The 27494-nt window shown below is 38.3% G+C and overlaps 2 protein-coding genes and 2 long non-coding RNA genes across 10 annotated transcripts in view; 2 read left to right on the top strand and 2 right to left on the bottom strand.

The window, feature by feature from the left end:
• The window catches only part of LOC149034665 (uncharacterized), a 262282-nt gene that overhangs the window by 83491 nt on the left and 151297 nt on the right, over positions 1–27494 (bottom strand). The window lies entirely within an intron of this gene.
• Positions 1–27494, bottom strand: part of LOC149034675 (uncharacterized) — a 181730-nt gene that overhangs the window by 126088 nt on the left and 28148 nt on the right. The window lies entirely within an intron of this gene.
• Positions 5587–9359, top strand: LOC149034677 (tetratricopeptide repeat protein 28-like). Its single transcript, XM_089194367.1, has one exon. The coding sequence runs from the start codon at positions 5650–5652 to the stop codon at positions 8272–8274; it is 2625 nt and encodes an 874-aa protein (XP_089050493.1). The 5' UTR covers positions 5587–5649; the 3' UTR covers positions 8275–9359.
• LOC149034676 (uncharacterized) lies at positions 14505–17904 on the top strand. Its single transcript, XM_089194900.1, has 8 exons — positions 14505–15466; positions 15689–15931; positions 16036–16112; positions 16247–16449; positions 16526–16861; positions 17067–17199; positions 17454–17486; positions 17582–17904. Exons 2-8 carry the CDS (start codon positions 15777–15779, stop codon positions 17902–17904), a joined length of 1260 nt encoding a protein of 419 aa, XP_089051026.1. The 5' UTR covers positions 14505–15466; positions 15689–15776.

Raw genomic sequence — 27494 nt, 5'->3', positions numbered from 1 at the left:
GGCTGGTGTCGTCTCTTAAACTCTCTCGATATTTGGGAAATCACATCAGAGGCGGTTGCCTTACTAGTTTCCTCCCTTGCCCAGCACACGTCTAGGAGATAATTCTCTGCTTTCTGAGAAAAGGTGGCTGTTTTTTGTGTTTTCCAAAGAGCCCATCCAAGGTCCACTTGTCTAGTTAGGGATTGTTCGTCAGAATTTTTACCCAAAGTCCGACCTTGAACGTAGCCATCCCCTATAGAATGGCAAGCCGGTCTTAGTCCATTTCCTCTTGATCTTATCATAGGCGGAATTTTTTTGTCGGCTTCACTGCGTTTGTCTTTGTCAGGGTACATTTGGATGGCAGCCAATGACTGAAACGTCTTGATACATCCTTCTTTTAGCAAGAATATCTCGCTTTCTTGTTCCGTCTATGAAGGATTGGGTATAGTTCTCGCGATGACCCGCGTTCAGAAATCTGTGCACGTTGCTGATAACCACCCGCTTCTATGATTAGTTTGCTGAAGGTTTCTAATGTGATGAGCCTAGTGAGACCCTAAGGTGCTTCAAACAGCGCCAGTTGGTCTGCGTTATAAACTTGTCGCAGTTCTTAAGTCAGAGGGAGGATCGCCCACCTCTATTTATGTGAGCGCCTCTACAGTACCTGCGTATCCCTAGCAATCATATGATATAAAGTTCATCTCAGTCACAAATCACCAGTTAGGAAAACTGATGTTCAGATAAGTGCTCTTCTTGCCCATCTTCCTTATTCATTACCGACTCTAAGATAGCAGCTACAGTACGCGTTCTATTTAGGTTTACAGTCACCTTGCCGCCACCAGGAAGACTCGCCACCAGCTTTGATTTCTTCTGCCATCTGCAGATTCATCTATCTCTCACGTTATGTCTCCGAATTTTATGAGGAGGATACTGGCATTTACGAACCCGAAAGTCTGAATCTCACACCAAGTTGTGCACGATATTTGAGGTACATCGTGAAATCGCGGCCTTCGTAATCTCCAAATAAGCCAATACGCGTTAGAATAAGCTCCATCTCGGACAAAACGCATGTTTGGGATACATCGACGTCTCTCAAATGTTTTTTTTTAAGCTGTATACCCACGAATTTAGAGGTATGAGCTGTTACCGTCCCTGGCCAGCGCGAGAAAAATAACATTTGGTTATACAGTTAGTTGCAAATGAACAAGACAACTGCACCATCTTGACTTTATCAATTCGAGTGTTAGATTGAATTGAGGGCTTTTTAGACACTCGATTTCTTATATGGCATCACTATGAAGATGTAATACAACTGATACACCTACAGTACATAGGATTAACAATGTCTGTTGCGCTGTTGCGAGAAGGAGGAAAATATTACCGGAAGTGTAAACTCTTTTTAAAAAGAGTTTCAGAGACGTTTCAGAGATGTCTATCTTTGATCGGCTGTCACAAAAAAAGACCCCCACTTAAATTTACTAAGAAAAATGAACTTACCAACTCCTTGTTGAAAAAATTGGAATTCGTTTGACCGATACGCCGGTTGTTTCAATTTTGCTTTTTCCTCGGGCTGCTATAAAACAGTTCATAAATTGACTAATGAATAAAATGTTTTGAAATACCGTTCGGAATTTGCCTTTTTTTTCTGCGTGTAAATCAAGGGTAGACAAAGTTTTTTAAAACATTTGACTAGAATTTCATGGAGTTCACCTTGATAATTTTTGTCGGCCAGAGTCAAGACGCGCCAAGGTAAGGGACATCGCCCTCCAGTAAAATAATTTTCCAAAGAATAAACGTGGCAAGCGTGAGGAAACGCACATTTTTTTTATCATTGTGATCAAAGCCCAATGATGTACCTAAATTGGTACTGACGGTATCAAACCATCGATTATGACAGGGTGAGCTTAGTTTTTCTGTCGACGTCGACGTGACTTCACATTAAAAGCGTTTTTGACGGAACAAACTAGTGAGCATCACTGTACGAACTGAGAAAGTAAAAACTTGTATTTATCTCCCACGCGTTTCGTCTGACAATAGTAGACTTCATCAAGGATTTTTTCAAGTAGGGTAAATAAGCTTGATCATATACAAATAGTAAATAAGTTGTCTCTTTGCTATTGAAGCCAATGGATAGAATTCGCCAGGTGCGCCTACGGTGTTATATATGCGTGACATTTTCCGGACGTTACATGTACGAGTACGTGATCCGTTTGAGGGTCACAGATTTAGTGTAAATATTTCACCCCTCAACATCACGCAATGTCTCTAGTTTACAGAGGTCTTAGAACGTTTCATTATATGGAGTTGCCTTCTGCGGGTAGAAGGCTACAAGCGAATTTCTCAGGCGTAATTGCCTTTGATTTCTTAATTGATGTTGTCGCAAACCTAGTTTTTGGGAGTCACGAGACAAAAAAAACTTATCAGGACCTAGTTTCATGTTCTAATGGAAATAAATAGTAAATAAAAACACATTTTCTTGAGAAATAAAGTCACAAATGACAGGGGTTCTCTGAAACAAATAGTGATAGAAAAGGATTTCAGTTCTGGTCAATATTGACTTTTCAAGGCCTACTTCCAAATCTGAGGGAACGCACTGAGGGAATAAAAAAACATAAATGTGTGATAATGCAAGCAAGAGAATGAAAATCCAAATGAAGAAAAAGGAGAAAACATAGGAACCTGTGTTGCAGCGTGCAGATATCTTTCGAGCCAGACCTACACACCTAAGCCCGACACCACCCAGAGAAACTCGAAAGAGTCCTGTATATGAACTAGCTTGCACGTGCACGCAGGAAAGGCCATGACAATCAGCGAAAATAATAGCAAATGCAAATGATATTTGCAGTCAAAAAACAGAAAAATAAGATAACAGAAGGATTAAGAACTTTCTAGAAGTATCTTCTTGAAAAAAAAACGATGAACAATTTTTACTTCTCATGAAAAGTCACGCAGTAACCCTATAAATACTATTTCTATACGTGGAATTTCTTGATGGTGGAAAGTGGAAAAAACATTTTCCAGTCTTATTTTCTGGAAACATGGCGTAGTTAATGAATTTATGGGGCTATTGATATTTCCTATCAAATAAGGGGGGCAGAGTCTCCCGTCATGCGCGGTATGGAAAAGCCGAAGTTGTTACATTCGGGAACTTGTACGTCAACAAGCAGGCGACATGTGACTTTAAAATCTCCTCTCCTGTTACAGTTTCCTTATTGTAAACTGTGCGATAATAATAATAGACGATCAAAGTATAGGCTAATGAATGTTTTGTTCTGTACAAGAGCCCTATGTCCTGATTTTAGCAAATCTTGAAAGTAATAAACGACTGAAGAAAGAAACGCAACGATTTTCCCATTGATTTTTCGTCAACATGCATCTCTCTAAACTTGAAATTTTCCATTCCTGCAAAAAATCTCGAACGTTTTTAACATTTTTAACCTTTCTTGATCAATCATCTTGTATAAAAAACTAAAAAATGTAGGTTTATTTTGTCAAGTGACCGCCTAGAGTAAGAAGTGCGTGACAGGTGTAGTTGAGAGAAACTTGTCACAATCGCAGATTTTAAAAGGTATCCAAGACAAAAATACGGTAGTGCCCAAAGATTTTTTTAATGATTTTCAGAGATGAAATGATGGGTTATAAAGGGTAATTAAGATTAGTGTTGTAGCTTTCTGGCAACGGGAGATATTTGACCTCAAGGTAAAATATTTAGATGAATCGAAAAGTCTAAAAACAAAATCGTATATTTGCCTCTGTTAGTTGACAAGTCGTCAATCAAACTGACTGATGCTCGCGGCGGCCATTAACTAAGGATGTAAAAATATGTGTGCAAATCCTCAAAGTAATCGGTTAAATACCATCGCAGTGAGAGCTTCATATATTTTACCTATTTGAAGCGATTTCATTAGTGAAAACCAAGAAAAACCGGGGGGTGGTCTATCTCCCCACGGAAAAAACCAAAACAGAAACCAGTCTGTTTTTTTTTACTTTTGGGGTAGAGCCTTTAAACTGACAAAGTTTCATTGAAATTGGTGAGATGGCATGTAGCACGACCGCCCGGTGCTCTCGTGGACACGCTCTTAAGTCACTATCTAGCTGTTTTAGAAAGAAGGATCAGGACTTACCTAACTCTTAGTGTTTTTGTGGGAGTTGTTGATCCCAATTTAAGTGTTCTTAGACGTTTGGGTTGTCTGTAAAGCTAAATAAATCTAACTGAAACCTAATAGGGCCTGTTTATTCTTTTCCGTTTAGTTTTTTTGTTTTGTTTTGTTTTGTCTTTTTTTTTTCTTCTGGTCTGTAATGATTTCAATGGTTTCAGGTTCTTTTCTCATAATTGAGCTACAGTAGTGGTATGCTTCTTTGTGTTGTTGCCTTCAGGAGCCGCTGCTTGTGTTGAATTGAAGAGATTTGCAGAAGCAATCAGTTGGTGTGATAAGGGACTAGCTGTATCCTTTGAAGGAATCGTTCATTTTTAACCGTGGGTATAAAAAAAAAGTTTCCATAATTTGATGTTTCAAGGGAGAAAATACAAAGTGTGTTTAAGTGTGTGTGATTAAAAACATTGGAGAAGTTATTACCTCATGACTTATTAATGAAATTACTCCTTTTAGCCAATTTGACTAAGTTCTACTATCCATGCCAATAACTGTTACATTAGTTTAAATAACCCTTTAATTTCCAGACCAAATTTGTAATTATCCTTACTGTCAACCATACAATTCTTGTAATGTTAGTACAGAGAATTCAGTATTGCATCAGCTAACTATTTTCAAATTGATATATATTTTTTTACTCTCAACACTTATCTGATTGATATTGTATTGCTATTGTAAGGAGAAATTCTCTTTTGGTCACTCACGGGAGTTAAAGGGTTAGAAGACTAATATTCATCCAGTTTATACATGGTACTTGGGTAGATGATCTCTCTAAAACAAGCCAGAACAAAAAGCTCGGTAATGTTTACATATCTTATGCAGATTTTCTTGCCTTCGACCTTTTTCCACTACTTAGAGACTCGGAAACTTTCGTTGTACCTTCCTATGGACAAATAAAAATTTTAAAGACATGTATTTGTGTTGTAGACTCATTTCTTCCACTGTTGTAAAACATTTGTCTGATTTAAAAGCTATATTAATTTAAAAATTGAGCAAGCGCTGCTCAGTTTTTGAAAACTAAGGATTAAATCTAGATATTTCGCGTTAAATTTTGAGGCTGCACACAGAAAAAACATTTTTTGAAGTGTAGATTTACTTCGTAACTGACTTCAAGACTGAATGTTGATAAATCATCTACCTTTGATGCAAAGCCCTCCTAATGGGCCATTTTATAGTTGTGTACTTAGTTGCCAAGCCTTTGATTTGGAGTGAGGCTGAAGGTGACCTTGTTGTGATAGAGACCAGTATCTAGAAACGATAATAACAAAGAAGTTTGCATTTAAAAAGCAGCAATGTTTTTATCATAACAAGGTCACCCTTTATCATCCCTCTTGTTCAGAGGCTTGGGAACCAAGCACGCAAATGTTAAAATGGACTATTACATATCAGTATGATCAGAAACATAATCTTTTTTGTTTTTTCCACATTTTTTACCCTTAACATAAAAAAGATTGACAAAAACAATAGGATCTTGTTGTCATTAAGACTTCAGTCTGTCAGTGAAGTGGGAGATAAGTCCATGGAGGAAAAAGATCCTATTAGTCATGACCACGGCAGTGCAAGTTCAGGTGATGTCAAGAAAGTCATAGATCTCTATAATCGGGGAGAAGAAGCCATAGAGTACCTCAACCTATATCTTAAAAAAGCTAAAGAAGTAGGAGACAAGCATGGGGAGGGTAACGCTTATGGAAATCTTGGCAATGCTTATCGCCGTCTGGGTGATTTCAAAAAAGCCTTAGAGTATCACAACCTACAGCTTAAAATAGCTAAAGAAGTAGGAGACAAGCATGGAGAGGGTGTTGCTTATGGCAATTTTGGCATTGCTTATATTAGTCTGGGTGATTTCAAAAAAGCCATAGAGTACCTCAACCTACATCTTGAAATAGCTAAAGAAGTAGGAGACAAGCATGGGGAGGGTAGTGCTTATGGCAATTTTGGCATTGCTTATATTAGTCTGGGTGATTTCAAAAAAGCCATAGAGTACCTCAACCAACATCTTAAAATAGGTAAAGAAGTAGGAGACAAGCATGGGGAGGGTAACGCTTATGGAAATCTTGGCAATGCTTATCACCGTCTGGGTGATTTCAAAAAAGCCATAGAGTACCACAACCTAGCTCTTAAAATAGCTCAAGAAGTAGGAGACAAGCATGGGGAGGGTAGTGCTTATGGCAATCTTGGCAATGCTTATGAGCGTCTGGGTGATTTCAAAAAAGCCATAGAGTACCACAACCTACATCTTAAAATAGCTAAAACAGTAGGAGACAAGCATGGGGAGGGTAGTGGTTATGGCAATCTTGGCAATGCTCATAGTAAACTGGGTGATTTCAAAAAAGCCATAGAGTACCACAACCTACATCTTAAAATAGCTAAAGAAGTAGGAGACAAGCATGGGGTTGGTGGTGGTTATGGCAATCTTGGCAATGCGTATCAGTGTCTGGGTGATTTCAAAAAAGCTATAGAGTACTACAACCTACATCTTAAAATATTTAAAGAAGTAGGAGACAAGCATGGGGAGGGTGGTGGTTATGGCAATCTTGGCAATGCGTATCAGTGTCTGGGTGATTTCAAAAAAGCCATAGAGTACCACAACCTAGCTCTTAAAATAGCTAAAGAAGTAGGAGACAAATCCTTTGAGGCAATGGCCTACTATTCACTAGGATTCGTTTTTGAGTTGCAAGGTGGACTGCCAAAAGCCGTTGAACATTACCAAGCTAGCATAACCTTATTCAATTCCTTGAGAGTACTTTTAAAATTTAAAGATGAGTGGAAAGTTAATTTTCGAAATCAGCATCAAATGGCGTATACGGGTTTGTGGAGAGTTCTCGTAGAACAAGGTAATGTAGATGAAGCCTTATTTGTTGCTGAGAAAGGACGAGCTCAAGCTCTGTCCGACCTTATGGAATCCAGTTTTTGTGGTGGAACAAGTCACCATAAGGGAGAAGATGAAGATTGCGCAGGTTTAAAAAACGTTCCATCAAACACTGTCTTTCAGGCAGTGGACCAAACTGACATCAATCTTTGGGTTGTGTCCGAAGGAAAACAAGTTCAGTTAAGACAAAGTAAATTCAATGGTTCTGTTTCAGTTTCCTTTGAGTCGTTCATGCACGATGCCTATAGGCAACTTGGTGTTCGTTTTAATGTGAGATGCGAGAATCGATCTCTGGATGCTTTGAGGGAGAACCGGTCAGAAGTGGATGAGGAAATTAAAGAAGATAACCCTCAACTTCCCATCCAACAAGATGAATGCTTAAGCACTTTGTATGATACCGTTATGAAGCCGGTGGCTGACTTACTTGAAGGGGATGAGCTCCTCATTATTCCCGATGGACCCCTTTGGCTCGCTCCTTACGCTGCATTGAAGAATGGTAATTCCAGATACCTGTGTGAATCGTTCATAATTCGACTCGCTCCATCTTTAACAAGTCTTAGACTCATTGCCGATTGCCCCGATGATTATCACAAAAGCAGTGGTGCGTTACTTGTAGGAGATCCGTGGGTAGCCGAGGTTACTGATGGCAAGGGAAAGAAAGTCCTCAAGCAGCTTCAGTATGCTAAAGAAGAAGTAGAAATGATCGGAAAAATTCTGAATATTAAGCCGATCACTGGCAGACAGGCCACGAAACGTGAGGTGTTGAAAAGACTCGGTTCCGTTTCCTTAGTTCACTTTGCGGCACACGGATGTATGATAACTGGCGAAATTGCTCTTACACCTAACCCAGACCGAATATCTACTGTGCCAACGGAGGAGGATTTCATTTTAACAATTGGAGATGTGTCGAGTGTTCAACTTCGGGCCAAACTTGTTGTGCTTAGTTGCTGCCACAGCGGCCGGGGCGAGATCAAGGCTGAAGGTGTGGTTGGCATTGCGCGCGCTTTTATGGGGGCTGGTGCTCGGTCTGTTGTGGTATCCCTGTGGGCGATTGATGACGAGGCTACTCTTGAGTTCATGAAATGCTTTTATCAACACCTTGCAGAAGGTAAACCTGCAAGCGAGTCACTGAACCTGGCCATGAAAAGCCTCAGAGAATCGGACAAGTTCCGCGACATCAAACACTGGGCGCCCTTTTTGCTGATTGGAGATGACGTCACTCTTAACTTCATGGCAAAGGGAGGAGAAAATTTAAATGTAAAATCACATAAATGAAAATTGTCTTTTTTTCTCATTCCAAAAAAATTGAAGTTGGAACTTGGACAGCTTAAATGTTTCTATATTTTGAGAATTTTTAGCTATTTTTCATTGCATTTTACTTTTTTGTTAAATAGAACTTGAGATGTGTAACTCTACCTTGATGAAGAAATAAAAACAGTCTATTTCAAATGTTTTGATCAGTGGAATTGTCTTTTTAATTACCTTTAAAATTTAACTGCTTACAAAGAGAACGAAATGTAACAAGGCCTCTCTTATGAATGCCTACAGTAGTTGAAGTAGATTACGAGGTTTTTGTTTTCGTCAAAATGACACCCAGCTCTATTCCTGTATCACAATCAGTTTTATGGAAACAATTTAAAGGCTTTTTCTTTTACATAACCATGAGCTTGTTCACCGGGTTTTAATTACCTTTATACTCTAAGCGTTTGATAAGCAAAGAAACAGTCCGTCATTTGCAAAAGTTGGCCAAATTGTTATTTCCAAAAGTTTGATTTGCAAAATTTGCAGCAATATGTTAATAAAACTTGGGTGATTTCTCTACATCATAAATTACTTTGTTACAATTTGAGATTATCTTCACAAGAGAAATTGACTAATATTTTTTTCAGTCTATTCTAATGCAATCTAATTTTATCAGAGCCAAGATTGCCATTTTAAGCTTCATTTGAAGAAGTAAACATCACACATAATGTTATTGAATTTACTGACCATATGTTACAGACATTAGACCTACTTTTAGGGGTGTAGCCAGCCTCTAGTCCCGTAGGCCCGGCCTACAATTGTATTCCGCCCGCTTCGCTTTTATGATATGACTCTTGCAAATGTTGAAACAAAAATTGAAATTTCTTAAGGAACAGGCCTATAACAAGTCAAAAGCTGGCTACAACCTTGTTTTTAATCGAACGAGTTTCGTCAGTTCTAGTTCGTTTTATCAAACACTAATCTTTTCGTTTTAAAGAACTACGGCGAGAGGTTAAAAATTGTCCATGTAATCTAAACAAGGAAACAGCGAAGCAGAGTTCACTGTAACTGAAGTTTCCATAGCTGTGACTTCCAATGTATGTGCTATGGAATTTGCTGTTTCTTGTTTCTTTTCATTTACCTTATTTTAATTAACTCATGAACTCCCAAGTTCTGAAGAAAATTCTCCCAACTGATAAGAATGTGTTTCTTTGTTGCATTATTCTGAGAATTCGATGCAGCATTACCTTTCTAGCAAAAAACTATCCTCCAGTTTTCATTTTCTGTAATTCCTATTGACACCGTGTTTGTCGGTGTATTAATTTTGAGAGGAGAATTTAACTATGATCAGTCTTGGGAGTAAATGGGTTCATTTTAGTGTCTCCGTTTAACGCGTATTTTACTTAAAGCCTTCGACAATTTTATGCAGTTGCTACTATACTTATTTTTTTTACTTCTTTGTGTAGGAGAAATATACAGTGTATAAAATTCAAAAGCGGAGTTGATTTTCATCGTCCGTCTCCTTATTCTAAGGATTCACGTGAGATGCAGAGAGAACAGATCTCATCTCGTGCGCGCCAAGTTGATAATCTGTGCAACTGACAGTGTCCTAACGTTCCATGTTTCAAGCCTCCACCCACTTAACAAACGCTCGTCGTCTCTTCGATTGTGTCTCTTCCTCTGTCTATCGCTCTCCATATTTCCGCACGGTTTTGAACGCCGACGGACGTGTTAATACTGTGTGCGCCTTTTTTACCTTTTTTCCTCACACAAGTTTTTACAACTTGTCGCATTTGTGCATCCCTTTTTTCTCCTTCCTTTGGTTCCTTCCCTTTTTTACATCGTACTTTTCCTTTATTGCCATCTTTACGCGCACCTCTTCCATCGCCCTCAATTTTCTTCTTCTGTTAACTTCATAAGACGTAACTATCTCCTTGTCTGTTTCAGTTTTCATTCGTCTCAATCCTCGCGCAACGTCAGGCTTCTTAAAACTCATATACCTCGTTACTCTCCCAGAGTAGTTGTTATCATGCTTATTTTGTCCACTTCAGGATGGTGTCCTCTTAACGTCATCTCTTGTAAAATCTCAGTTTTCCTTTCGACTGATTCCCAGTCCATAGGGTCTCTCACTTTTAAGTCTCACATGCTAGTATTTGCTCTCTTCAGTCCTCTCATCACAGTAGCAGTAATAAAGCGAAAGAGGTCCCTCAACGATTTCTTCAATGTCCAAATTAAAGCTTCTTCTATCATGTGATTGAGAATGGGTCAAACTCTCGCCTAGGGTCCACCTACATGGCGAATCCAAGATGGCGGCAGATCAATCCACAGACTCCACAGAGTCGATAGCCGCCTTCTTAGATGTAGACCCAGAGAGGACCCAGGAAAAAAGTTTTGACAGAACAATAATTTTAAAAGAAAGGATAAGTTACTATAATACTTCCTAAGAGGTAGTCGATGTCAACTTGAGAGATTCATTATGAGCAAACACGTTCCGTCGATTATTCGACTCCATGTCTCCTTATCGTTAGAATAAACTCCTCGAATACGCACGCCTATATGCCCCTCTCTCCCCTCCCTTCAATAGCACTATAAATACCTCTACTGCAACTTTTATCATTATACAGCACAATACAACAATATACCGCTGGGTAGTTCTGTTAATCCGTAAACTGCAGCTAAAATCTACATACAGCACCATACCATACTAAACATTCCTCAATACATTGTGCATCCGTGAACTGCAGTTTATACATCTATACAGCGCTTGACAACAATGTGTACCCATAGATTAGCACAATGTTTCCCTTAACTGAATTTTTACTATTGTTCCAATTTGGCGCGAAAATAAGTGCGGATATATGTCCGCCGACATTATCTGTTCCAAGATGCAAAAACTGTGAGTTTCAAGGAACAGATAATGTCCAATGACAAATACCATATTATGTATTGTACATATTTTCGCGAAAAATAAAAGCTGTTGTGTGGATTATCCTTCAATTATTTTGCAACGCTCGAGCAAAAAATGTTTATGAACAGCTCACTGAATTGAATTAAGTTTAAAACGAACACTTTTCACAGTGGGCGTAAGGTTTGCGAATTGGGGAATATCGCTTGGGTGATATTCTCGGATATCACCCAGTTTTTACAGAGAGATATTCAGTCACTTGCTGCGTTTAGACCAATCGCGTGCGAAAAAAATACTTGGTGGATCATAAACAACAGTGTGTGCCCCTAGATAGCACTATACTTCCCTCTTCTGCAGTTTACATTACTATACAGCGCTTTACAACATCGTGCACCCCTTGATAGCACTATACTTCCCTCTTCTGAAGTTTACATCATAATACAGCGCCATACAACAATGTGCACCCCTAGATAGCACCAGACTTCCCTCTTCTGCAGTTTACATCACTACACAACGCTATACAAATATATGTACCCCTAAGTAGCCTTAATATCGGCATAATAGAATACATACATCGAAATGTTCCAGCCTCACGGGCCATGTTTTATGTCTTTCGCCAAGGTTCGTTAAATGCTTGATGAAAACCTCGCCGTTGTTTAAAGAAAATACAGCATTTTCTAGCGCGGTTATGACTCATCTGACGTGAAGATATAGAGATCGAGAGTAGATTACGGCTTCAAGTTTCAAACTCTTAATTAAAGGCGGGAACATGTCTTGAATTTTTGGGTTGGACTCAAATAGTCTGAAACAAAATCTTTCGCGAATATTATTATTAACTCTGAATAATGAAAATTCGATTCACGTTTACTTTAGATAATAAATTTTACTCCCATTTTGACAGTTATTCGAAGAACTCAAGGCACTGAGCAATACCCACAACAAGACACAGCTACACAGTTGTGAATCTCCACCCTCATCAGTTTTGAAGAACCACGACGGAGAGGTTAAAAATTGCCGTGTAATCTAAACAAAGAAACAGTGACGCAGAGTTCACTGTAACTGAAGTTTCGATAGCTGTGTCTTTTAACGTGACATGGAATTCGTTGTTTCCAGTAGGAAAATATTTACGCCAATAAATTAGAGAGGTATAGTTACAATAAGCCATGTAGTCCTCAATGAGAATTATTTTGGTGAATAGGTTCGTGAATAATTGTAAATCTAGTCCGTAGTTGAAAAGTTTCAGGGCCTCAGGATAAAACTTTTAATTTTTGAAAATTTCCTGTTCAAATTGTTTTCATCTCTTTAAATTTACCTTAGTACAATTTGAAGATGTCTGACAATATCTTTCTTAGATTTAAGAATTTATACTTAGATATTTAGAGTACGCTTTGTAATTAAAACCCGTTATGTGGTCAAAAGTTTAAGATATACTGTATAGAAGCTTTTTAAGGAGAAAGTTTTGTAAAATCAATCTTAATTTAGCAGATTTTCGTTACTTCCATAGGTATATGCTGGTATATAATGTACTAGTTAACCTTGCACATGTTTGAGTATAATGTAGCGTAGGATTTTGAAAGCAAGCTGGAACAGTTTTAACAAAATATGCTTTGTAATATGTCAATATATTTCGTGCGAAGTATTTTGATGCTATTTGTGTGAAGTATTGTATCATTTTTGAAGGTAATTGTTCATTCAGCTTAGTTTAATTAACTCATGAACTCCCAAGTTCTGAGGAAAAATTATCTCAACTGATAAGAATGTTTCTTTGTTGCTTCATTCCGAGAATTCAATGTAATATTACGTTTCTAGCAAAAAGTTATCCTCCAGTTTAGATCTTCTCTAAATCGTATGGACACCATGTTTGTCGGTGTATTAATTTTGTGAGGAGAATTTAAATTATAATCAGTCTTGGGAGTAAATGGATTCATTTTAGTGTCTCAGTTGAGCGCGTATTTTACTTAAAGCCTTGGACAATTTAATGCAGTTTGTTTTGTACTTTATTTTTTCTATTCTTTGTGTAAGAGAAATATACAATGTATAAAATACAAAAACTGCGTTGATTTTCATCGTTTGTCTAAGGATTCGCGTGAGATGCAGAGATAACAAATCCTATGTGGACTTCAATGCTTGTTTTGACTCGCGCGCGCTAAGTTGATCACCTGTGTAGCTGACAGGGTACAAACATTCCATGTTTCAAGCCCCCACCCACTTAACAAACGCGCATCGTCTTTTTGATTATTTTCTTCTACTGTCTATCGTTCTCTATATTCTCACGCGGTTTTGAACGCCGACGGACGTGTTCATGCTATACATGTGTGCACCTTTTTCACCTTTTTCCTCGCACAAGTTTTTAAACCTTTTCATATTTTCGCATTTGTTTTCTCCTTCCTTTGGTTTCTTCCCTTTTTTAATCGCAATTTTCCTTTATTCCCATCTTTACGCGCACTTCTTTCATCGCACTCAACTTTATTCTTCTGCACGCTTCATTAGACGCGACTATCTCCTTGTCTGTTTCAGTTTTCACTCGTCTCAATCCTCGCGCAACGTTAGGCTTCTTACAACTCGTATACTTCCTTACTCCCCTATAGTAGTTGTTATCATGCTTATTTTGTCCACTTTGGAATAGTGTCCTCTTTAAGTCATCTCCAGTAAAATCCCAGTTTTCCCCTCAACTCATTCCCAGGCCACATGGTCTCTTAGTTTTAAGTCTCACGTGCCAGTGTTTGCTCTCCTCAGTCCTCTCATCATAGTAGCAGTTCACGGCTGTTTCAAAACGCCCGCCAGTGGAAATTTAGTTCGCGCATGTCAGATTGACATTTTCAATTTGAAACCGCTGAAAATGTACGTTTAACGGCTCAACAAGAAAGGGCCCACTGATAACTAGGTCGCAAAAAGTATATGCGCAAAGCCCAAGGAAATAGCTAACTTATGCGCAGACATTGTATTTTGCTTCCCTGGTTAATGTTCTCCTAGGGAAGATTGCGTGTGCGGGATAGTTAACTATGCGACGGCTTAATGGCATCTTGTTTTGACGCGAGATGACTTATCGCCTTGCTGAGGTCTTCTTATTTTCAGGCAAGATTCTGATTGATTCGAATTTTTCTTTCAATAAAGGAACAACTCAGGCTTTACGTCTCTCCTTTGCCATCAGTTTCTTTACCATGACGTTTTAATCCGAATTGTTTTGAGCGGTGTAATCTGCGATTACACATCACCACCGAAATAGTAAATATGGCGTCCATCTCCCCTTTGACCTCGAACGAATGTCCCTAAACTACGCGAATTTATCCTCTGAATGAACTCATGCTTACCCATGGGCTAAACAAAGAATACGCGATTTATGACAAACTGATAAAATGTCCACGACCTTCTGTTATGTGCAAGAAAGTCGAGCTACGTGCGTGTGATTTCCTCCCCGAAAAGTGTATGTCATCGATCTGTCACGGGGAGCTACTTGAAATAGTGAAAGCACGGACAAGACGTTTCTTTCGGTCAACATTTCAATCATGATCACGGATAATAAACCTTACAATTATATGTTACCATTTGTGCTTTGATCTGATAGTTAAATCGTTCTTCTTGGCCGTGATTAACATAGTTTTTGGCGAATATTCCCTCTCCCTTCAAATGGAATGAACTACACGCAATAACACAAGAATGCAAATATTCCCGCACCCCTGAAGAACCGATCGAGAGAGATAAATAGACACCCCTTCCTGAAACAAGGTACAAACCCTAAGGATGTACCCTTCTGAAGCAATAAAAGGCTGAAAAAAGGAACTTCGGAACATATCTTGAGTCAACTTAGAACTGCGTTGCTTAATCCAAGTTTAGTTTACAACTCGGTTCGATTAGTGCATTCAGATGGCTAACTTTGGTCTCTCTGAACATCAACAAATATTGGAAAAAAATTTGCCGAATTTGTGGAGAGCGATTGAAGAAGGCAAAAGATAAGTATGAGAACAGTTTTCTTTGCGCTGATAAGACGGAGATTATTTTCACAGCCTTTGGTGTCAAAGTTCGTAAAGATGACCTTGACATGTGCCCTCTAAGTTCTGCCACAAGTGTTACAAGCTTGCTTTAAGAGGAGGCACACGCCTTGCAATCAATGTGTGGCCTCCACACAAACGCACTGGAAACTGTAAGATCTGCAGTTTCTTTAAGGATCAACAGAAACCTGGTAGGAAGAAGAAGACTAAACCTGGAATAAAACCCAGAGAGGACTCAGCTGAACCCAAGGAACAAGTGGAAATGGTGGAAAGAATGTCTGGCACTTTAAGCTTCCAACCTGACCCAGCCTCACTCTCATTCTCTGAGGAGGTAAAGAATCTACAAAGCTTTAGAGGATCAGAACCTCTTTACCCTGAACAGTTTGTTGAAAACATCAAGCATGAGTATGTGTGCCCAATTTGCAAAGACGTACTTGATCAACCAGTCCAGACAAAATGTCGAACTCCACACATATTTTGTGCTAGTTGCTTATCATTTTCTGTTGCCTATTGCTGTGAATTATAGTCTAATTATAGTTGGTTATCATTTTAGGAATGGAAGGCTGACATGGAACAATGCAATCCCAGAAAATGAAGTGCACATAAAACTTGGAGGAGATGCTGGTGGTGGGTCATTTAAAATGGCCTTCCAGATTGCTAACCTGAGGCATCAAAATTCTAAAACCAACACAGTGGTGTTTGCCATGTTTCATGCAAAAGATAGTTGGGCTAATTTAAAGACAGCCTTAATGAAATATAAAGAACAAGTAAACACCTTGAAAGAAGCAACCTGGGCGTAAGTGAAAAAAAATTTACCACACTTTTAGTTAATCGGGAGAATAAAGACTTGAAATAGCATAATATTAATTAAATTTCTATTTTTGTTTTGCCCATTTCTAGAGGTAAAAAGAAAGTGGTTTTCCTGTTTGGTGACTATGAGTTCCTATGCAAGCTATTTGGAATAGCTGGTGCCTCAGGTATGATCCAGACAATAATTCACATATACAAATAATAATGATTTAGCAATTCAATAAAAGAATATAAATGTAGCCTCTACTTTACATAACTATTTCTGTGAAACAGGTTTCCACCATAAGAATTGTATTTGCAGGCAAATATCCATGTCTTTGGTGCAAGATAAATCATGAAGTAATGCAAGTCTCTTGCCATAAACATGGGCATGCTGAAAAACGAAGTCTTGAAAACATTCAAGAGGATTATGATAAGTTTGCAGCAGATGGCTCTGTTACAAGTCAACAGAAGTTTTATCACAATGTGATTCACGAGAAACTGCTGGACATTGAATTGGACAAAGTAAGATACAAAAGTTTATTTTATTGCTTTGAAGAGGGACTTACAGGCCAGCTAACTAAATGGTTGTCTATTTCAGGTTTGTGTTCCTGGACTTCACATTAGCTTGGGTGTGTTTAAGAAACTGTTTGACGAACTAGAGAACCAGTGCTTTGAGCTGGACAAAAAAATTCAAATGGTTCTAGCAGGAGACAGTGAAGAGAATGATGAGAAAATCCAGGCATTCAGAACTGCCCAACTACATACCAGACAAGCACAACAATTTAATGAAAAAGCCAATTATTTACAGGAGTTGCTGAATTTACAAAGTCTGCATGCTAATGTTGATATCATGCCTGCCTACTTGACACTACTACAGGAGGAGATAGCCAAAACTCCTTGGAAATGCAAAGGAGGAGGTAAAAATAATATATTGGTGCTTTCCAGTATCATAGCTGTACAATCCTCCAAATCCATTTTACATGTTTTAAACCCATCTTAATTTTTTAGTTAAAGAAGTTATGATTTTATTTTATAGATCATTTATTTGTAATATTACAAGGGCTCAAATTATCAAATTATAGCAACTAAGCAGTAAGTCAAATAACCCAGATTTAAATAGTATTATCTCAACATTATAGGAAAAGCTTGCAGATGAACAAATGGAATTGGCTGCCTTTGAGAAAGCCAATGGACCACTATCGGTTCATTTGGATGAGGTTCTCAAGAAAATGAATGTTGAGAGACAAGCTTATCATGGAAAATCATTCACTGGTAATCATGTAGACACTTGCTGCAAGGTAACACAAATTCTACCCTTAGAGTAGGAATTTGTTGAGTCACAAAATTTCATTGAATTGTTGCATTTGTTTTTTAGGTAGGAAGACAACATCACTAAACTTAATGCAGTGCTGTGCTGACAAAAACAGAGGAGCTGTGTCCTTCCCTCCTTTCTCAAGCAAGAGAAATTAGCGTGAAATTTGAACAAGTTTTTAAGTTATTTGCTGCTTGCCACTTTGTCTATGCAGACTATCTCAATGATGGCAAGATTGATAAGCTAGGTAACTGAAAGAAAAAACCTGACTTTCATGGAAAAACATGAATACAGCAATAAGATCATGTCTTAAGTCCACCTTTTCTTGTTTTCTTGTTGCAGAGGAAGACATCACAAATTTTCTTCAGTTCCTTACGGAAAAATTTCCAGACATGACAATCACACCAAAGCTGCATATGCTAAAAGAACATGTTTGCCCTTTTCTTCGACAATGGCACATGGGCCTTGGATTCTACGGTGAACAAGGGATTGAAGGAATACACTCTGAATTCAATACCCAGTCCCAGCATTTTGACCATGTGAAGAAAAAGGACACGAGATTGCGTCAAATCCTTGTCAACCATCACATTGCCACGAGTCCGGAACTAGCAGGGAAAGCTCCCAAACCTAAAGAAAGAATTTTAAAACGAAAAGCGAACGAGTAAAACTCTTTCCTTTTCAATAGCAATGTATCGGTTCGATGACTAAGAACGAGTACTATGTGTGTAAATATAGTGTAATTTATTTGCTCAACTTCTAATTTAGACGAATAAAAGTGTTACTACAATCTTTGGAACCAAAACTAAACCTTTCCAGTCGTTTACAGACTGTTTCACTAGAAATTCAGTACCTCCGAGATTCAAAATGGAGTCGCATAACGGCCGATCTTAACGTATTAAAAGCGCCTCGAATGGAGTCTTAAACAATTCGGATTAAAACACTTACCTCTGTCGGTTGTCCAGTAAGGTTTCAAGTCTTCTCTTTTGACTCTTGCTTTGCTGGAAAAAATTCGAGCCTTTTCCAAATTGAAATCAAAGTTTTCAGTTGATTTAATAGGGTGTGCTTGCTAGACTCCACCATAGCAACGTGTTTTCGTCGGACACAGGCAAAATTTGACCGATTTTACTCAAATTTTCGACGGCAAATGCCTCTTCCATGTGTAAGCATCCGCCATGCTAAGTTTCACCCGCATACATTAGATACGCAGCAAGATTTCATTGGCTAAACTATATCTTAGCCCAAAGGGTTGTCATGGACGCTAGATTTATGCAAATGCATAATTTTGTATTAACCAGAGAAATAATAATTAACTCGATCTTTCCTGTAGACCGCATGCGCGAACTAAATTTCCACCACGAAACAGCCGTGCAGTTATAAAGCGGAACCCTCCAAGTCTCGGCGACATAATCGGTGCATTTTGTTGGAAACGAGTCCTTCAATGTCCAAATTAAGGCTTCTCCATATCAAACTCTTTCCCCAGTGCGACGAACATTTGTTTTTCTCGGTTCCAGGTGTACGCAACCACTAACCCCACGTAATGCGCATGCTCTCCGTTACGAATTTTCAAAATGGCGGACAGGTCAAGAGGGAAATTAAAAAAACAAAGCGATTTTGCAATGAATTCTCAACATACACCCCCGTTAGAAAGGCGAATCCACGGAAGAAAGATACAAAACTGTATAATATTGAGATCGATATGATATTAAATCGATACCGAGGGCCCGTTTAATTGCCTTCCGCCACGATTATTAGCTTTCTTGACAGCTTTCTGAAGACAGAATACTTTCTTTCCGAAGACTTCTGATATGCGGCTATTGATTATTACATCTCGTATACCTGATTGCCCAAACACTTTGTTTACGATTGCTGAAAGGACCGACTCATGGTTCTCCGTCTTCGTCTTGACATTGCTTTGAAATAGTATAAACTTGTAAGCTGAAACGAAAAATTAATCAGGGAATTTTACGAAAAATCCAGCAAACAAGCTTTAAAAAGGCATTTATTTAGACTTCATACTTCAACGAACTTCACAAATCTTACTTGTTTATCTTGTAAGTAAACGATGGCAGATTAATTCCCGAAGCGCTTTCTGAGTTTCCCGATCCCTCTCCCACTGCTTTCACCCTTACAAAACAGGAACAATCAAAAGGAGGAAGATGCAGCTGTTTTGAAACGCCATTTGACGAAGGCAAATCTGCTTTTTGTTCGACACTTTACATATCAAAACAAAGTAAATTTGTTCTTCTTTTTGATTCTGGCGGTACATTTTTAATTTGCGACTGCGTAAAAGAGATATCGCCCGAGACCCTTCGCTCGGTCGTGTTTTGATTAAAAACGCCTTGTTAATTTCACGCAACCGCTCGGAGAAAAGGTAAAAATGACGAAGGAAAAACTTTACCTTCAAGTTAGAAAATTAGCGAAATAGAAAGCCACAATATTATAGTTTAATATTTCAGAGGTACATTGAGTCCTTTTTCCGTAGAGAATCCGCACGATGGTAAAACATTCGAAAATTACACTCGATTTGAGTGGGGCGTTGAAGTGGGCGTGGTCACTACATTCATGTTAAGACTATTTGTACCCCATGAGTTTGATATGTATCATCTGATTGGGAATGGGTCAAACTCTCGCCCAGGGTCCACCTACATTGCGAATCCAAGATAGCGGCAGGCCAATTCACAGACTCCACAGAGTCGGTAGCCGCCATCTCGGATGTAGACGCAGAGAAGACCCTGGAAAAGAGTTTTGACAAAACAATGATTAAGAAAGGATAAGTTACTATAGTGCTTAGAGAGATAGTCGATGACTAGTTGAGATTCATTATGAGCAAACACGTTCCGTCGATCATTCGACTCCATGTCTCCCAACATCGTAGAATAAACTCCTCGAATACGCACACCAATATCCCCTTCTCTCCCCTCCCTTAAATACCACTATACATCCCTCTACTGCAACTTTTATCATTATACAGCACAATACAACATTAAACCCCTGAGTAGCGCTGTAAATCCGTAAAATGCAGTAACCATATAGCGCTTCAAAACAATATGTACCCCTAAATAGCCATATGCTTCCCTCTACCGAATTTCACATCACCATACAGCGCTATATAAATAATTTCTCCAATTTGGCGCGAAAATGAGTACGGATATTTGTCCGCTGACATTGTCTGTTCCAAGATGCGAAAACTGAGACCTTCGAGGGACAGACAATGTCCAAGGACAAATATCTGCTCATATTTTCTCGAAAAATGGAGGCTATTGTGTTTATTATCCTTCAAATATTTTGCAACGCACGTGGAAAATGTTTATGAACAGCTTACTGAATCGAATGACTGAAGGGGGTAATTAAGAGATTTAGCCCTTCGTCAGAGCGACTGCAAAGGGCTAACGCTCGAAACGTGAGCTTTCAGCTTACGTAATCAACTCAGATGATAATACTAACTTATCCTGAATTTAATTAAGTTTGAAACGAAGACTTATCGTGGTGGACGTAAGATTTGCAAATTTGGGAATATCGCTTGGGTTATATTCTCGGATATCACCCAGTTTTAGGTGTAGGATATTTAGTCACTTGCGTGAGTTTGGACCAATCGTGCGCGAGCAAAAAAAAATTGATGGATCATAAACAGCGATATGTACTCTTAGATAGCTCTATACTTCCCTCTTCTGAAGTTTACATTATTATACAGCGCTATACAACAATATGTACCCGTAAGTAGCCTTGATCGGCATAATAGAATACATACATCGAAATGTTCCAGCCTCACGGGCCATGTTTTATGTCTCTCTCCAAGGTTCCTCAAATACTCGATGAAAACCTCTGCGTCGTATAAAGAAAACACAGCATTTTCCAGTGCATTCATGACTCGTCTGATGTGAAGATACAGAGATCGAGAGTTGATTACGGCTTCAAGTTTCAAACTCTTAAAGGCGGGAAATATGTCTTGAAATCTTTCATGAACGTCGTTATCAATTCTGAATAATTGAAATTCGATTCACGTTTACTTTAGATAATAAATTTTACTCTCATTTTGCCAGTTATACAAAGAAATCAAGAGACTTAGCAATATCCGCAACAAGACACACACACACGTATCTCAGTTCTAAAAATAAAGAGATACATGACAGGGTTGACTCAAGAGTACAATTGGTATGGAGGCTCCGGGTAATGGGCCCCTGCCAATACATTAATTTTATTCACCGGCGACCTCGGCGGGGAAACCTGGAGGACGGATGTTTTTCGAAACGAATGCGATGCGTAACTCGAAACTATAAATAATCCTGTTCCATTATTTTCTGCTGACGTCTCTAGTGCACACAAATATAATAAAAGGACTGTTAAAGGGCTATGAAAGGAACTCAGACCCAAATGATTACTCTACGTTCCAGTGCTGTTGTCAACGACATCCGGCGATAACAGCCTTTAATGTACCTAACGAATTTTCTTAATAGCAACATTGAACATTAATGTCATTTGAGAATTTTTTGATAATTCTGAAGTATATTAATTCTTAATTAAATATATCAAACTGAAAAATTTAAATAGCTTTTACATCTAAAATTATCGAAAGCTGCGACATTTGGATATGAATTACAAATTCTTTGAGGTATAATTTAGGTCAGCAAATAATTTTTCTTTGAGGTAGAGATTCAACCTCTGCCTCAAAGAAAAATTACTTATCATCTGCCGACCTGAATTCTCACCACTCAATAAACGTAATGAACTCGTGTCCTCAATTGAATAAAAAAGTTTAACTTACCGCCACGCCTATAATGCAAATTTGTAAAGTATATAAAGGATGGTTTATATGCTTTACAAATATATATATACCAACGAGACAGGAAATTATGCTGAGTTTCTAGTTCTTAACGGCGGGTTATTTCTAATACTATTTCTCAGTGTGAGACGGGGCCGCAAGTGATGAATTCCGCTAATTTGAAAAAATTTAGCTGATTGATAATGACATAGTCTCCCCGTAGGTTTAGCAGTCCACAGTCTTCAGCTTATTTCAAAGCAGTTCCGAATGTTTAAGCTTTCGGAAGCGAAAAGATTAAATTCGACTGTTCTGTAAAGGAAATTTCATTCTTAATTTACGTATTAGGTGTAAGGTTAGTTCTGAGGGATAAAAAATGACTTGGTCAATTAGAGTGTACAAGAGGAGGGGAGTCAGATCAAACACAAATTACAAAGGAAGTGGGTCTTATTCATGTTTTTGATCGCCTCTCTATTTTACGAGGGAAAGCAAATCGATTTGAGATTTTAAATCTGATTGACTCCTAGCTATGGCTGGAATGTTTTCTGAAGCCCCCCCTCCCCTCCCCTCCCCTCCCCTCCCTCCTCTATGAAAAGAGTAATGCTGAAGAGAGAGTCAATTTTGTCGCTATATCACAGTTTTAAAATTGAGTTGAGGACAACGTAATTAAGTGAACTCAAGGTTAGGAACACCTTGTTAATTGCTGGCTGATAGAAATTGTTTACTTTTCATTTACTGTGTAAAAAAGGGTGAATTGAACACCGTCCGATAAAGAAATAAGACACAAATTGCATTGAATATAATCAGGAATGGGCTCCTGATACAATGAGGTACACTAACGTATATAGTCGGAGAAGTTATAGTTGCTGTATTGTTGCCAGGTTGAAAATATTGTTTTTGAAAAGCAAAACAACAGTTTTCGGAATTCAAAATCATTCCCATACATCTTAATTTTTAGTTCAGTATGTCCTGCATTTGTAAGGATACCTCAAGGAATGGCTGCAAAATCCACAGTGGTCCTTCTCCTGCTTCCTGGCCCTGCTCCTCCCCCTCAGTGGCCTGCAGGCGGAAGTGACTGGTATGATGGAGACGAATGTCCTTGATAATCAACTGCAAACAGGACAAGTGGAGATGTCCACTCTTGTAGGTGCGGTAAAAGACAGAGGTGTCGTTGATGTTACACTCGAGGAAGGTGAACAGCAACAAGAAACCATTTCCAGGGAAGGTGAACAAATTGGTAAACACGAGGTCGCTAAGGTGTTTTGAGATCGTGGTAGCCAGACGAGACTGCATTCACAATCTATCTCAAGGGACGCAGAAAGTTTGAATTCACATTTCTAATTCCAAGTGAATAGAAAACGAGCGCAAATGTTTTAAACTAATTTTACAAAGCTATTGTTCATTGATCTGAGCTACGCTGACAGTCTCCTTCATAGGGGAAAGCAGTTTAAAACTTTAGCATGTAGGCTACGCACACTCTTTTCTGGGAACTAGGAAGTAACGCCGAGGAAGACTTTTTTGTTGATTGATGTACGTCTTCGCTGAACATTTTTTGGGGCTCATGTCATATTAATTAATTTTCGCCTCTCCTTTTCAGATTTTCGTTATCAAAGCATATATACCACCGTCAAAGGATTCTTTACAAAACGATGTAATCTAGTAGAGTATCTCTGTCTAATCCGAAGAACTAATGATAATTCTATCACTCCAAAAGACTTAAACCCTTTAACTCCCAAGATCTGATTGTTAATTCTCCTCCCTCGCTGCTACACATTTCCTTTTAACGAGCTGTTCAATCATTTGATTTATGCATACGGTATTTCATTTTCGTCAAACGTTTAAACGTTAATTCATATGATCAAATTTCTTTCAAACAAAGAACACAAATCAAGAAGAAAACGGCTTTGAATGGAACATGAACTCAATAGACTGGAAAAACGTAAAATAATTTTTAAAAAATGTAAAAATAATGAAAATAAAGTATAGCTAACCAGATCGTATGAAAGTGAGAGAATAATGTTATGTGAAGCGCTCGAGAAGTATTTGAGTAATGTTAAGGTATATGTTTACGAAGTATGCTGAGTTTTTGGGAGATTTCTACTCCAAGCGCAGTCTATTAAGTATATTTTGGTTGCTTTTGGCCTCGCACCAGCTGCAGGCATTGTAATTAACAACGTCTGAATAAATGGGTTTAGCTTCTAAGGAAACTGTGGTGCTGCGTCGGTGAGGGGTACAAGGAGCTAATTTGGTTTTATAATCCACTACACAAGGTAGAGTTCAAATAACGCGAATATATGTATATACCACATGTGTACAGTTGGTTATTTTGTACTGTAAAAAAACCTGTTTAACCAGTCGGCTGCGCACGCTGCGCTTCTCTATCCACTTTGCTTTTCCCGCCTTATGAGAAATGAGCAGAAAGACTTGGCCGTAAAAAAAGCAGTTGGATCATAAATAACCTAGTAGACTATTCATTGGTGTGTAGTATTCCCTAGTATTTTCACTCCTTGTTTGAATTCGACGAGCCTGTGGGGGAAGTCAAAATACGGCACAACTCATAAAAATACTCAGGTATGTCACCGCCAGATAAAAAGAAAATCCGAAAAAATCACCTTGAATCTTATTTCGCAAGATGATCATCTCACACCTGGAGCTTGGGCTGCCTGTGGTGTGAGTTCAGATAAGTTAAGTTTTTTTTTCTCTCAAGGTGAAGTAACGCGATATTTTCGTCCGTCTGAAAGTTATGTTCTTTTTTTGTTACATGCCTAAAAACTCACATCCCATCACGTACCATTAAAACAGCGTCCGAAGTCCGTTAGAACATACCCAGTCATTGCACTACATGAACATTAGTCAATTTTTTACGTGCTTGAATTGTATTCCACCAACCAAATTCACATTTACGCGCTCCCGGGTATTATTCACTATTCATGACTCATTTCCTCGGGAAAGTTAACAATGTATCATCAACTTTTGGTTTTCCTGAGAATGTCACGCAATGGTAAAAACATCAGTATGGTCGTGAAACAAAAAGTGAGTCATTTGCATCCTGTCGCGGTCGAGTACTAGGAAAAGGGTACCCTCTCGACACCGTTCTTGTTATAAGTCACCTTCTGAAGAACTCATCAAAATATCTTCGGTCTTGCAAAATTTTACAAATTTAACAGGTTCTTAAGGACGAATTCCACGCTCCGTCGTTGACGAAACGTCGTTTTAAGGTAAGCTCTGAAATAATTCATTAAACCAAGTGGATTTTTGTCTCACCCACTCGCAGTGTTCCATCAGTAACATTGCCAGTTTATATTAACAAAGAAAAACTTTTTACATTGTAAAATATAGACAATCCGGTATGAGGCGTGGGGTCTTGGTTTCATATAGGTCTTTCAGCAAAGTGAGCCGGCAACAACACACTGGACTATATGATCGCAGACAAGAGCAAGTTATGAAAATGTTATCGATCTAAAGTGCTGTGTCCCTGCTTACTCTATTTTCTTAGAAGAATATTTAGCGAGAACCGAGACAACTGAGTGTTACGAGATAATCTGAAGCCTTTTTCCTTTTTATTTTGATTATAAACTACCGTATACGTGTTACATCCTGTTCTCATTATAGAAATTGAAAGAGGAAGCAGTTGTCACAAACATATGTTTCGAGGGGAAGATGTAAAACGCTCCTTGCTTATTAAATGATACAAATCTTGGCAGGTATTTTCAGTGAGAGAAAAATTTAAGGCGACAAATCAAAATACGAATTCTTTGACACATTATTTGACTTCTTTTGAAAAAATGTAGGTTATATTAAGAACACAGCGTAACTGAATATTTATCAGCACACTTTTGGAAAATGAAAATAAGCTGAAATCTAGTTCGCACATACATTCTTGAATAAATGATCGTCTTCTTTGATCTTTTTTTTTGTCCTTCATAAATCAACAAGTGAACCACATGCTCCTCGTTCTTGTTCGTCATAACTCGAGTCGAAAATTTTACGAAAATTTGAAATGAGACTGCCTAACTGCGTTTGTTTGCTCCACATAAAATCATGAGTGCACCACGTGCTACCCATTCGAGTTTTTCATTGAAGGCATTTTGGATGGTGAATATTTATCTATTAGTTTAGTTTGAAATGACAGAAAGAAATAGTCTAATATGAAAGAAAGAAAACATTGCAATTAATCCGAGTCATTTCGTTAGTGCCATACCACCTGACTGTGGTGTACTCAAAGTTCTACGGAGCATGCCCGAAGGTGTAAGGTTGCAAAAACAACATGGCGCTATCGGTAAGAAGTAAAGATCGTGTAGATTATAATGCACTAAGTAATCTTTCCTCAGCGAATTTTGAAACAGCTTCTCAAGGCAAAAGGAAATATAAACCCGGGGTAAAATTGTATCAAGTGGAAAGACTTCTCAGCAAGCGGAAATAGTCGAACAAAGTTTCGCATGTTATCATGATAATTGTGCAGAGTTGCAAACAGTGGACTGCTGATTTTATGACAAGCGTATTTACGTGCACACTATAATAAATCACATTTGAAGTACCTACTTTAAAATGCCTGGCTAAAATTCCAAAGTGGCTACCAAAACAATGAAAAAAAAGTGCCGATGCGGCGAGCGCTTTCTATATTTTTCGCCTTGTTGTGACACATCCCTGGTAAAAATCTTTGAAGGATCTTTAATGATCCTACAAGATCTTCAAAATTCTTGTTAAGATCTTCAAGGATCTTTTATTTTCTTGCTAAGATCTTCAAGGATCTTTCATTTTCTTGCCAGGATCTTCAAGGATCTTCAAAGTTCTTGTCAAGATCTTCAAGGATCTTTCATTTTCTTGCCAAGATCTTTAAGGATCCTTCATTTTCCTGTCAAGATCCTTGAAGATCTTGTCCGGATCTCCAAAGATCTTGACAAGAAATTTAGAGATCCTTTAAAGATCTTTGAAAATTCTTTGAAGATCTTCCAAATTCTCATTAAGATCTTTTAGGATCTCTCATTTTCTTGCCAAGATCTCCAAGGATCTTTTACTTTCCAGCCAGGATCGTTCAGGATCTTGGCAGGAAAATTTTGAAGATCCGTAAAGATCTTGGGAAGAAAATTAAAGATCTTGGAAAGAAAATAAAAGACCCCTGAAAATCTTGGCGAGAAAATGAAAGATCCTTGAAGATTTGAACATTTATTTTTTATCCCACACATTTCTTTATAATTGTTTCTTGGCCAAGGCCTCGAGAGGTCAAGTATGATCGATATCTCGGATTTCTTGTAATGGAAAACTACCTTGTCGTCTTAAATAAAGTGAATTAATACTTAGAAGAAGGAGGCAGTAGGGGAGGGGGTGTGCAGATTTTTGGGATATGTATATTTCTTTTTCTTTTGCTTCCCTGACCTAGTCTACTGATTACAAATTTTATTTTCGCCAATTAAATTCCATTTTGCCAAATTCATCACGTGTCATTTCCTTGTAAACAACCTTCATTTAATCACGAATTCTAGCCGCAATATCCAACCC

This window comes from Pocillopora damicornis, chromosome 14 (genome assembly GCF_964200805.1).
Source record: "Pocillopora damicornis chromosome 14, jaPocDami1.2, whole genome shotgun sequence".
In the NCBI taxonomy this organism is placed as follows: Eukaryota; Metazoa; Cnidaria; class Anthozoa; order Scleractinia; family Pocilloporidae; genus Pocillopora; species Pocillopora damicornis.
Note: the sequence above shows the minus strand (reverse complement) of the source record. Positions and strands in the feature narration are given on the sequence as shown.